A 12,683-nucleotide genomic window follows, 5' to 3' on the forward strand; every position below is an offset into this window, starting at 1 on the left:
TCTCTCTCTCTCTCTCTGTCTCTCTCTCTCTCTCTGTCTCTCTCTGTCTCTCTCTGTCTCTCTCTGTCTCTCTCTGTCTCTCTCTGTCTCTCTCTGTCTCTCTCTCTCTCTGTCTTTCTTTCTTACAGTGGGATGCTGAAGTGGGCAGGGTACATATGAGCAGTGCTTACTCATCTTCTGCCACTTTCTCACTCCTGGCTTTTTACCTTCAATAAAGCTTTTTTACTCTGCCAACCCCCCCCTGTTAGGACCTCTACACCTGTCACTACTGTCACCATATCTGTATTATTCCCTAATTGAGTAAATTGGCATTTATGCACAATCCAGTGCTCAAATCCATCCTATCAGCCGTTCCACTGATGGCCCTTTTTGGGGAGGATTTGTTGACTGCCTTCTCCAGATCTGATTCTTGCTTTCTTAAGGGCTGAAGTCACATAATAACTTTAAATGCGCGAAACTTTTCTTGTAGCTAATCCCCCTTCCTTGCCAACACGTTCTCTCTGAATGAGTCCTTCACCATGCTGCTATGACTGTTGATGCCTGAGGTCACTTACAGAATGTACTTTGCTTCCCTAGAATTTAAAGCTGAGTGTTATGTCCCAGAAACAATTTTGTGTACTATACCATCAGCTTTTTACCTGCTTAGATACTACTGTGATAGGTTGTGTGAATTACATAGATTGTGCTCATACAGCAAAAGCTATTCAGCAAACATACTTGCTTCTTTTCTAAATGCTGCTAACTAGATGAGTTTGATTTGGTAAGAACAAAGTAAATGTTTCAGAACTTGTCCTTCCTTCGGAAGCTTAATTTTTATTAGAAGTTGCTTGAAAAAGACTCACTGATTAATTTCTAAAAGAGAATCTTGCATAAATGTTTCAGTAAAAGCAAAATGGGCCACAACTACCTACAGTGTTTTATTTACAGCCACAAAAAGGTTAAGAAAAGCCTACTACGCTTTTTACCTTTAAAATGTTGGTCTGAGGATTATGGTTCTGTAAGAATTGTAATCTTAAAATAGGTTGTGGCTACGGAGGTCTTGTAAGTGTTGCTCATGTTTGCCTAGGCAGTAGCTTTGTTACTTGCCAAGCTGGACAAATGGAAACTGAAACGCATAAGCTGCCAGACTTGTTGCTGTTTCAAACGCACGTCAGTACCAGTCTCTTACCAATCATTCCTTCTGTCCAGCCTTCCAGCTTTCTTCTTATGTCTTTTCTTAGGGATTGTCCTCTTACAGTTATCTTTGCTTTTGTTCTATGCTGTCTTTATGTGCGTATATACATTATAAACAATAGTTACGAAAATGGATGGACCACAAGTGTGCTATTTATAGTGTGCTTGCTATATGCATGGACCACAAGTGTGCTATTTATGTAACTTCTAGAAATTAAAATGATCAGTGTTTTCAGGTCCTCCTCTTGAGATCTGCTTTGCTGCTGTCTACCTGTTTTAAGAAAAAGTCTTGAGGGCTTTAATGCTTGAAAATATGAAACTTTGAAGAACAAAATCTGGAATATACACTTGGAATTAAAAAAACTGTATTTCATAACATCATGCTCTCTGGCATCTTTTTATCATCTTTTCATTTCAGATCTCCCCCCCAAGGGATAAAAAAATAAAATAAAAGATGACAAAAAGAAAGGAAAGAAAGAAATCTCAAACCTTAGAATATGTCCTCTTCTGGAGGAGTGTCCCCAAGTACAATATTTAAAAGAACCCTGAAAAAAAATTAAAACCCTCTGGGAAAGGGAAGGGAAGGTGATAATAACAACCTCTACTGCTTGTACATAAGACTCTTGGCTATCCTTCCATTTTTTCCTTTCCTTCTGCTAGAAGCAAAGCAAGCACTGCTTCCAACCCCTTGGAAAGCATATGCTGGAGAGTGTATTACATGAAATGCTGTTGTCAGCAGAGCATTGAAATTGATTATTTATGCACCAACTGGTGATGAGGGTGTAAAGCAAAGACTGAAAAGAGACCGCACCACCCATCCTTCCAAAAATCATGTTGTAATTCCACAAGTTTTTTGTAATAATAGTTGTCTAATATCACTTAGAAATTTAAAATTTCAGACTGACAGCATCCCTTTAGCAAGGGCTCTCTTTCACAAGTTGGCATTGCTCTTCTTTCATTCACCTCTGCTTGCCAGGCAGCACGCTGTTTCTTGACTTACTGATGCAGAAAATGCTAAAGGTCAAAGCTATAAATAGCTGTTTGGGAATATTTTTGCTTGTGGTCTTCATACATTAATTTTTCTTTCATGCCAATAAGCCTGGCTTTTTCAGTTAAATAGCATGTGAATGCATAGGCTTTTTTCCACTTCCTCAACTGTCTCCAGCCCAACCCAAGTACCTAGGTTCTCTCTCCAAATAAAAGCTCTGTTTTGGTGCTGTGACCAACAAGCAAGTTAGTGTATCTGTCAGTTGCTTCACAGGGCTTGTCTGTATGTGCCATGGTCCTCTCTGGTCGCCTATAAAAATTATGAGTGGCTGCAGTTGAGGACTGCTCTGCCTTGAATTGCCTCCCAGGCGCTTCAGAATTGAGGTGGGTGCAGGGTTGGCCTCAGTGGAGCGAGGTTGTCTGTTGTTACTGTGGGGCAAAGGGGTGCAGTGTTAGAGTGCAAATGCCAAAGCCCATTCCCAGACCCTGACTTACCCCAGGGGTTTATATCGATGCAGAAGGGATGTTATTGGGCCAGACCTGGGGTCCTCTTACCCCGTTCACCTCCTTGGAGAAGAAGGTGAGAACAAGGCAAGGTTGTAACGATGCTTCTTCAGCCCATGGTGTTTATCTATGTAATTTCAAAAGCAAGACCATGGCTCTTCCTTGGTGCTTCTCTTCTGGATTACAATCTGTCACAAACTCCTGAAATGGTGCCTTAAAAATCCTGCTCTCTTATTAGCTTTAACATTTACTTGGAATAAATAAATTGTGTTACAGGCACACCAGCAGTATAAGTCATAACAGTTTTTCAGACCTTCATAATGATGTTGGCCGCATGCCATTTGTGCTGCTGCCCCTCATGGGTTTAAACGTAGACAGGAGGGACTCATAGGCCTAAGCAGTAGGCTGTGTGGGAGTAGCAGGGTAGGGAGGCATTTGGATGTCTGGCTCAGCATGAAGCCTGTACTTTTGCAGTTTCCTGTCTCTGTGGAAGCTGTAGCAGAAAATGATGGGAGAGTAGTTGGAGTCATTTTTGCAGGGAAAAACCTATTAGCTGGACTGTTCTGAATGACTGACAGTTTCTTTTCCCTTAGGCTAGCAGGGTCACAAGAGACCCTAAGATCTCTATGGCACTCAGGCTTATATATTTAACGTTTTTTCAGTTCTCTCTTCCTCTTGAAACTCTAAAGGACTTAAGTAAGTTAGTATTGTGCTTTTTTTAACCCTTCCCATATAAGATGTCAGTATTTTACCTCTCTTTGCAAATAGGCTTTTAAATCTCACTGGAATAGTAATTTTTAATTCCTTAATTCTGACAGTGACAGCTGTGTTATCATGTGAAATATAGCTTGTCTTCTACAAGTAAATGGTCTGCTTTCATTATTTGGGTATATGAAACTTTTTTTAGTGGCATTTAACTGCCACATAAATTGTAGGTCTTGATCCTGAGGAGCACCCTGTAAAACTAGACTCTTGGCAGAAAATGGATTCTTTTTTGCAGTTTGAAAGTGGTTGGTTTTGTTTTGTGAATGAATGGGTAGTGTGGTTAAATTGTATTGCTTTGCATGTACCATGCATAGTAGAATAAGGAGACTGTTACCTTTATGGGCACACTTACTTTAGAAAACTCTGAATTAACTTGGACATCTGTACAGGCTTCTTAGGACCTCTGGCAGATATGCCTTACACATTTCATTGAGCTGTTTTTTTAGCCTGCTTGGGTTAGTTGATTAAAAAAAATAAAGTTACAATACTTTTATGTAAGTCAGAGGTTCAACCTTATTGGTTATTTTTTGATCATTTTTTTCTCTGAGATACCATCTCAGGCTATTGAACAGTTTAGCAAGAGGTGACCTGAATGCATAAGGGCATGGAAAAGCTTGCTTGTGAACAGGCTGAGGTATTCTACCTTCCGAAGTGAATGAGTAGGCATAACGGTAAAGTATGAATGGTCTGGAGGCAGCAGAGCTAGAGCTTCAGTCCTGCCTGTTCTTGTGATGGCAGGATTGGGGAGGAAAGGCAAGGCAGGAGGGGGATGAATGAGGCCAAAAGTTAGGAAATCTGTAGCAATTAAAAGGATATCCTTTCCATGTGTCATGTAATTAGACTGTGAAGCTCATCTGCTGCAGGAAGTTGTTGAGACTGAGAATTAAACAAGATTAAAAAAGGAATTGGATAGATGATAATGAGTACAGATTTTTCTAAATATCTGTATAAATTAATACCACTTTTAAAATTGATTGTTAGGATTAATCCCAAAATCCAAAGCTTATGTCTGATTAGCAACCAGAAGGAAACTTGACGTGTTCTTGCACATTCTTCTGGCTCATGAGATAACTGTCAGAGACATGATGTTAGAGTTGATTTAGTATCTGATTTCCTGGCTTTTCCTATACATGCTTGTAAAGGAGACTTGGAAGATTCATGGCTACTTAAAAGCAAAGTACAGTATTTCATTTGCTTGAGTCCTGGATAATCCATAAAAATAATTTTAGGGACTAGGACTTCAAACATTAGGATTTACTTGTGTGCATGTCCAAATTGTGTGGATGCTTGAGGGCTACAAATGTAATGCTACACTTATTCCTATCTGTCCCAGCTTTTTTTAACATCTTAAGATTTTCAGTCCAGTCAGTATACATGTCTGGAACTGTAGCTGCTTTTCCATTTTAACATTATGTTGCCTTTTATTTACTTTAGTACTAAAAAAACCCCAAATCAAACAGAAAAACCCTCACTCTGTCTTGAGTCTCTGGACTCCTCTATAGTGAGGTGCCTTAATTCAGAAACTTCATGCCCAGATTGTAACATATTAACAAGAAAAATTTTACCTCTCCAGGATGAGCCAATCAAATTTTGTTCTTAGAGCTTCATCCTCTTTAAGTGGACAGCCTTTTACACATTTTGTGAAACATCTATGCTCAGATACCATGTGGCTATATTACACTAGTAATAGGTCGTATTACAACTTGGTTTTTGTTGCATTATTTACGAGGTGATTTTAGGTGTAAACTGCTGCTTTACAAGTGTGTTTAAATTTGGCTGAGGGTGTTCATACTTGAGAGCTACAATAGCGGAGTGAGCTTTAATGCTTATGGGAATAAAAAAGATACTAGGTCCTTTCCAAGGTTAATTAAAAAAGATGATCTGACCCCAAACATGATGAAAAACTTTAGTGTTAATTTACTTTACACTTTACAGGAAGCGCTCACTGTAATTTGAGTGTTTGGCACCTGGAATTTCAAAGTTGGCCTTAGAGAGGTTGCGAAGGAGACCAGAAAATACTAGCTGTTTCAGCGTTGGTTAGAGAGGATATTGGCCCTTGTTCCAAACTTCTGAGAATATACTCTTGCAGGGCGTGACAGGATGGGACATAGTAGTTCCTTCCTGCCTTTTTAAAGTCATTGCTCTGTGTTTCTGGAGCAGTGGGTCTTCCAACTCTCTAAGAGGTGGGCACAAAGAAGAAAAATGTGTTGCTTACTCACGGGCCCAGAAAGCCATAGGACTGAAGCAATTAGATGCAGTCCAGCAGAAATCCTGCTTTGATAGTAACAACAGATCAGTTAACCCATAATTTACTTAAACCTTTGAGGTTTGGTTTCCAGTCATGGCCTAGGCACCTGTGACAAGCAACTTAGCCTGGTTGGGGTTTGTAAGCAGGTGGTCAAAGTATCCGAAAGCTCAGAGTGTGTCACAATAAGAAATACCTCTTTTCTTTCAATTTTTAAGAGATGACACGATCCATTTATTTTCTCTTGAACGTGCATTTGGGCAGCACAGGTTGAATGAGCAATGGCATCAGTTAGCTTCAGTATTAGCTTGCGGAGGGATATTGGAAAAGGTGTTTGAATTTTTTATTTTTTTTTTAAATGTAGTTTTAGGTTTGCAAAGGTCATGAACAAAAGGCACCTGACAGTCTGTGCAGATCTGATGTTTTAAGTTGTGCAGCAAAGATGGCGTTTGTTAGAAGGCTGTTGTATTGTCAAGATCCACTCTCTATGATGCTAATATTTTACTGTGATTCCCTATAGTATTACATGTATCCTCCCTGATATCTGTAGTGGATAAGGATACTTCACACAAAATAGTGTTCATTGTTTTACAGGCTTGAGTTATTCACAGAATAAGCACAAGAGAGTCCTGTGAGGAAGAGTATATGTTGAATTTTCATAGAGTGCTTCTAGAAGGAGTTTGGGTTAAAGTCATAGACAGCTTTCAGTGAAGCGTTTATAAATGGATTCTAAGAAGTTAATTTTCCGTGGATGTACCCTTCTAACTTATGGGCTGTTCAGAAATTAATTGCCCATTTCAACCTGTATGTTTGAAGCGGCATATCTCAGCTCAGACTAAAATTTAGTAATCGAAATAAAAACCATTAGAATCAACACATTTTTACCAATGAGAAACAAGCATATTTATTCCGGTTGCATAAAATTCTGGACTTCTGGAGGCGATTAAGTCATCGAAGGCAGTTTTGGCCTCCCCTTGGTTTCTGAAGCGTCTCCCGCACAGGAAGCTGTTGAGATGCTTGAAGAAGTGATAGTCGGTGGGCGAGAGGTCTGGTGAGTACAGTGGATGAGGCAGAGTTTCATGGCCCAGCTCGTTCAACCGTTGCGGTGTCAAAAGTGCAACGTGTGGCTGCGTGTTACCGTGGATTAAACCAGCAGCAGACCATCAGACAGTCAGCATGACCTTCTTTTGGTGTGCAGATTCGGCTTTGGGAAGTGCTGCGGAGCTTCATCGTGGTCCAACCACTGAGCTGATTGTCGCTGGTTATTGTAGAGTGTCCATTTCTCGTCGCATGTTGCAATATAGTCGAGACACAGGTCGTTCTGGTTGCAAAAAAGAAGCGCCGACGACACTACTTCAAAACGGTGATTTCTGTGATTCTCATTCAATTCGTGCGACACCCGTTTGTCAAGCTTCTTCGACTTTCCAGTCTTCTTCAGATGCTCGGAAACAGTTGATATGCTTACCCCAAGTTCTTTGGCAAGTTCTCAAACAGTTGTGCGTGTATCTGCTTCCACCAGAGCCTTCAATTCATCGTCATCAATAGCAGAAGGATGTCTGTGACCTCCTTGATCTTCAAGGTCGAAATTGCCATGTCGAAATTTTTGGAACTAAAGTTGCACTGTCCGTGCGTTAACACTTCCCTGGCCATATACCTCATTGATGTTTCGAGCTGCTTGCGCTGCATTACGTCCGAGTTTGAACTCATAGAAGTAGATCTATTGAAATTGCTGTTCTGACATCTGAACTTCAAACCTCCAAAATTTGTCAAAAATGCAGTTTATATTATAATTTAATTATACAGCGTGGAAGTTCATAATGTGAGTTTTTCAAAAACATATAACAGTACGCCAGTCAAGAAGGTACTATTCCTGAAACATATACAAGGAAAATCACATTACAAAACGGAAATTAATTTCTGAACAGCCTAATAATTTCCAGATAGGACTCAGATGTCTGAAAAACAAATCAAACATGAACCATATCTTTCCTTCCACAGCTCCATGATACTGTTGTTGCTTGTTGTGTTAGTGCTGTGGGAGAGCAGAGCATCCTTATTTCTTGAGAATTTTTGTAGAATTTGGCTTTTAAAGGCTTTAGAGACAGCAGCACATCTTTGCAGAGGCAACTAGGAAGTTCTCATTGCCTCTGCAAATCCAGGCAGACTTTTACTGCAGAGCAAAAAGCTAATCTTGACCAAAGAGCAAGATCTCCTATTCTAGATTTAAGCTCCAGCTCTAAAGAATGAAATAATTATCGGAGTTTCTGAACAAAATGCTTATTATTAGTAGTAGTACATAAGCAAACACATTTTTCATTGATGTCATTCACTCAAAGCGTTGCACCCTCTTCAGCTGAAACTAAAAATTCCTGGCAGCAAAATGAAATGGCAAGTTCAGACCAAGCAGTCTTGCATGGTGAACAGAGCTAAAACTCATCTCTTCTCTCATGCTTTAAGCTGCTAAAAAGGTGGGTTTTTTTTAAAACCCCACTGTCACGGGGTAAGGTCTGTGAATGCTTACAGTAGTGGGGAGTTTCCCGTTCCTGTGTGTATGGACCTGGGTCCACTAGCTGTGATCCGTTGTTGCTCAGCTCTGCCAGGTCCTGCTCGAGTGTGGTGAAGACACGCATTGCTAACTGAGCCTACTCTTGAGGAGTTGTGTGTCCGGATGGGAGTGCCTTATTAGCCTAGATCTGGCATCCTCATTTTTCTGGTCTTCTCAATATGTATGATATTACGGATGATACTAAAGTTGAAGGGTTGCATTTTATGTATGGTAAGAAATAGAACTGCTTTTGGGTGACTGAAAGATAACTACTGCACTTCATGGGCTAACTATGAAGTGAAGGCGGTCCTTGCCAAAAGGAGAGTATGTGCTGCAGAGTGGACTAGCTTTTGTTTTATGGATACAGTTAGTAAAGGAGCTGCATTGCATTTCAAATAATTGTCCAAAAAGAAAAAAAAACAAGGAAAAGCTGGCTGTCTAAATCCTGAAGGTGTGTGTGTGCTTTTTGTTGAGTTAGCTTAGTTCATAGCCTTGAGGCTGGCTGCTGAAGTGACATTTACTTGATTTGTCAGAAAAACTCTCTTTGGGGGTCCCCTGGATGCTTTGGTTTACTTCCACAACAAAGGAAATATCGAGTGAGTGTTCTCATATGTTGTCCTCTGAGAGTATTTTACTATTGGAAGACCCTGCTTGGCCACATGTGAAGAAATGAAGAATGATGAGAGCTAGAGATTGTAATGATTCCAACTGTCTGCAGGAAAATACTCAATTGCACTGTTATCACTAGCATAAATAGGTCGGTCTTAGGAAGTCTTTGTTGAGTTTTGGGGTTCCTTAAGGTTTTAACAGTTATGTTTGTATCTTTGACCTTTGGTACCTCTATTGTAAATTTTAGAAATCTGAAGCAGAGAACTTAAATGTTGTGTGGTCAGTACTGTACAACAGTCAAAAAAACCCAACAAAAAAGTCTGCTCCAGGGGATTTGTGCTCTAAAATTAGAGATGATACAGTTCACATACATAATGGATGATCAGAAGATGAATTTGCTGCTAAGCAATGTAGTTAGAATACTGATGCCTTTAATAGCATTTTTCATCTAGTGTTTAAAAAATAGTGGGCTTGAAATGAAGCACTTCTGTATTCTGTCAGTGGCTTAAAAGGTAGTTTGTAAAGCACTTACCTCAGATAAGCTTTGAGGAATATCTTTTCTGATAATTAAACCAGACATTGCTCTTCTCATTTATTGTGTTATTTTTTCCTTCTGGAGTTCTTTGAGATTGTGCCATGTTAATATTTCTCATAATCCTAGTTCTGTACCTGTAACACAGGAACTGAAAATGCCTTTTAAAACGTAAAGTGATTTATATCACTTATTTTTGGTGTGTACACGTACTTCTTGGGAAAAATAGATGCTTGCAGTCTTAATGCTTTCACTCGTCATTGAGATTTGAATACAGGCCTGTTAGGTACCAGAGGAGTTTTACACAGAAGGTAAGTGAACAGTCTCGTCTGAACCAAAGCAGATAACAACACATCAGTAGCAAATAAGAGAGCCTTGAGTCTGTGGTTTTCAGTTTCCCTCGGTCAGCTTGCTCTCCTGGCAGCCCATGTGAGATGCTATTGTAGGACATAATGAAGTAACACCAAAGTTCCAGGTCACCAGCAGCCTATTTCATTACCTGTTTTTAGCATAGAGCCTTTTTTAATAATGTTTACATAATGATTTCCAAGAACAGATGAGAATTTTTACAGTAGGCATAACCGGTCTGGTGCTGTCAAATTGAAAAGGGTACACGAAGATACTTGGCTCTGAGATATTTTATTACTCTTCTGGCTATAAAACTGAATTAGTAAGAAGAGAGTTCAACCTGCCACAGCTTATTGCAGGGATATTTTCCGTTTCATTTTATTGCCCTTTGAGGATTTGATTTCTCGTTATGATAATACAGTTAATTAGTTGTGATGTCTCCCTAACACCAAGACACAGTCACTGTTTTGCTTTTATGAATGTTAAACTGGTGCAGTGTAGCAGCAGAGGAAAAAAAAAACCAAACACAAAGGATACATATGCCCTTCATTTAAATTGTATGCACCTGTATTTGACAGATACTGACATTAAGTAAGCTTTGAGATGACTGATAATTGTTTTTGCATGCTCGTAAAAACTTAATTCTCTTGAGCCAAGAATTGAATGCTGTGGCTGGAGGTTTGTCACCGATGGCTTTGCTTTGTTTCATGGTGGTGTGTCTCATTTTATAGCTTTGATAAAAGATGCTGAGGCTTGATTGTGTCACTGTGCCTGCATCACAGGGGTTCAGGCACAGAGCAACACAGGTCTCGTGTTTCAGCAAAGGCAGCTGTTCATCTTTGATCCTGGAGATCCTGACCAGTAAAACTTCAAGTGGTTTTAATAAATCAGTAAGTCCCTGTACATCAGTTTCACCATGACAACTGTTTGTAGCCCATGATGAACATGACAGTTTAAAGTAGCTAAACTGAGTGAAAGAAAAGGACATGCTACCTTGTATCTGAGTTGGGGTAAAGCCTACAGACTGGCAAGTAAAATAAACTGTTTGAAAGTAGTATGGTGAGGAGTCTTAAATCAGAGTCAGGCCTTCTTTCCCTGGTCTCCTGTAACAGCTTTCTTCCTTCTCTTTAGCCTTTGGGTAGCAGCATGGTTTTTAGTTAGCATAAACTTCTTGTCATACTGTACCTGATACCTAGATTATTAACTCTCGGTGTAATTTCAAATTCACTTGTTTGTTCGTACTGTTTAAAAAAATTGTCAAGGTATGTGCATTGTTTCAGTGTAGATGAAGAAAAATACCTACTGCTTCCTTTAGCACAACACTCTTTCTCAAGCCACTCTTTTCCCTGGTGTTTCTTGCAGGTGTTCCGCAAGGATCTCATTAGTGCCATGAAACTACCAGATTCTCACCATGTCAACCCTGATGAATATTATATCTTTGCGGACACATGGAAGCAAGAATGGGAGAAAGGGGTTCAAGTTCCAGCCAGTCCAGAAACTATTCCACAGCCTTCTCTCAGGTAATGGCAATCAGATGCAGATCATGTGCACCAAACATCAACTTAGAGAAGATGGTCTCTCAGAAATAGGTTGTCTAAATGCAATCAGCTTTTCTGTTATTATATTTAAATCTCCAGTGTAGCAGCCTTCAGGCATGTTCTTAAACCAAACAATTACCAATCTGGAAAACATTTATGTGGCACTTCAGTCCAGATCTGATTCTTTCTGTATGTGTTACAGTATCTACGTTGTGAGTTTAAGAGGGGGTTCTGTTTTACTGAGTGACACAGTGATGTGAATTAAAAACTATTTTCTCATTTGAGTATGGTGAGTCTGATAAATTAAAAGTAAAACTGCATCTTACACACGTTACTTGAAAGGCTTCCCATAAAGCATGATGATACAGAGCAGTACCCACACAGTAGTTACTGATACCTGATAAAGTTACTTACTTGTTCATATAATTTAATTTTGGTTATTGTTGCTAGAGCTTTAACCCTTTCTTGTGCCTTTTGCCACAAAAAACCTGCTTAACATTGTAGAAGTTTGGTGATCCCAGTTTCAGAAGATAGATAAATAACCTTTTGTTTCTCACACTACACTTAAACTAGGAAAACATGACACTGTAGTCCCGCAACCCTTCCTGGTGGAAACAGAGTGTGTTTCAACATAGAAACGTTATTGTCAGTGTGGTCTTTGAGACGAAGATAAACGAATTGTCCAGTGAAAGCGCTGATGCCAGCATAATTTAATTTCTACTAGGGTTATTGTCAGTACCAAGTTATTAAAAATAAATATATTGCATCTCATACCAGCAGTATTACATTAGAGGAAAAAGTAGCTATAGGTTTGGCTGGACCAGAGAAAACAAAAGCTCACAAGGGAACAAGAGGAAAAAATGAGCAAGGTGAAGGGGAAGGAAGAATGGCAGAAGAACATTGTTTGTGCTAACATTGACAACTCACATTGTCCAGAAAGAATTATGTGGGATACTGCTTGACTGCTCCCTGCTTCTTCTTTGCTCCTCTTGCCTTATTTCCCACAGTTTTTCTTTTCGCCCTGTCCTGGGTAGGCTTAGCTCCAGAAAGCATGCGGAGCTGCTCACGCATGACACTGTTCCATTCAGTATCTCCCTGGCTTCCTTTCACATGCAGGGCCTCTTGTGTTGAATTCAGAGAGATTAACTTTATCTTGCTAGGGTCAGTCTTTCCATTCCCATAGGCTAGTCTACTAATCAAATGCTGAGTTTTATCTCTTAAAATAATTGAAAGATTGAAAACACCAGTATTTTTCTCCCTTGCGTCCTAGATGATTTTTAGCTGTTTTTTCCACTTTACATTTTTGCTTGGCATCAGAATGGTTCTTACTTAACAAAAATAATACATTTGCAACATGGATAAAGTGTCATTTACAAAATAAGGGTAGACTGTTTATCCCAAATGAAGATCAAGCATTTATTCCCCCCCCCCCCCCCC

General features: G+C 39.6%; 1 protein-coding gene across 1 annotated transcript in view; it reads left to right on the top strand.

Moving 5' to 3' along the window:
* The window catches only part of JADE3 (jade family PHD finger 3), a gene marked incomplete at its 5' end in the record, with an annotated part of 33,548 nt that overhangs the window by 541 nt on the left and 20,324 nt on the right, over positions 1-12,683 (top strand). The window contains one exon of the mRNA XM_026846005.1: positions 11,071-11,228. Within this exon, the coding sequence (XP_026701806.1) occupies positions 11,071-11,228 (158 nt within the window). The remainder of the gene's footprint in view (positions 1-11,070; positions 11,229-12,683) is intronic.

This window comes from Athene cunicularia, assembly GCF_003259725.1.
Source record: "Athene cunicularia isolate RWA chromosome 1 unlocalized genomic scaffold, athCun1 chr1_part1, whole genome shotgun sequence".
Classification (NCBI taxonomy): Eukaryota; Metazoa; Chordata; class Aves; order Strigiformes; family Strigidae; genus Athene; species Athene cunicularia.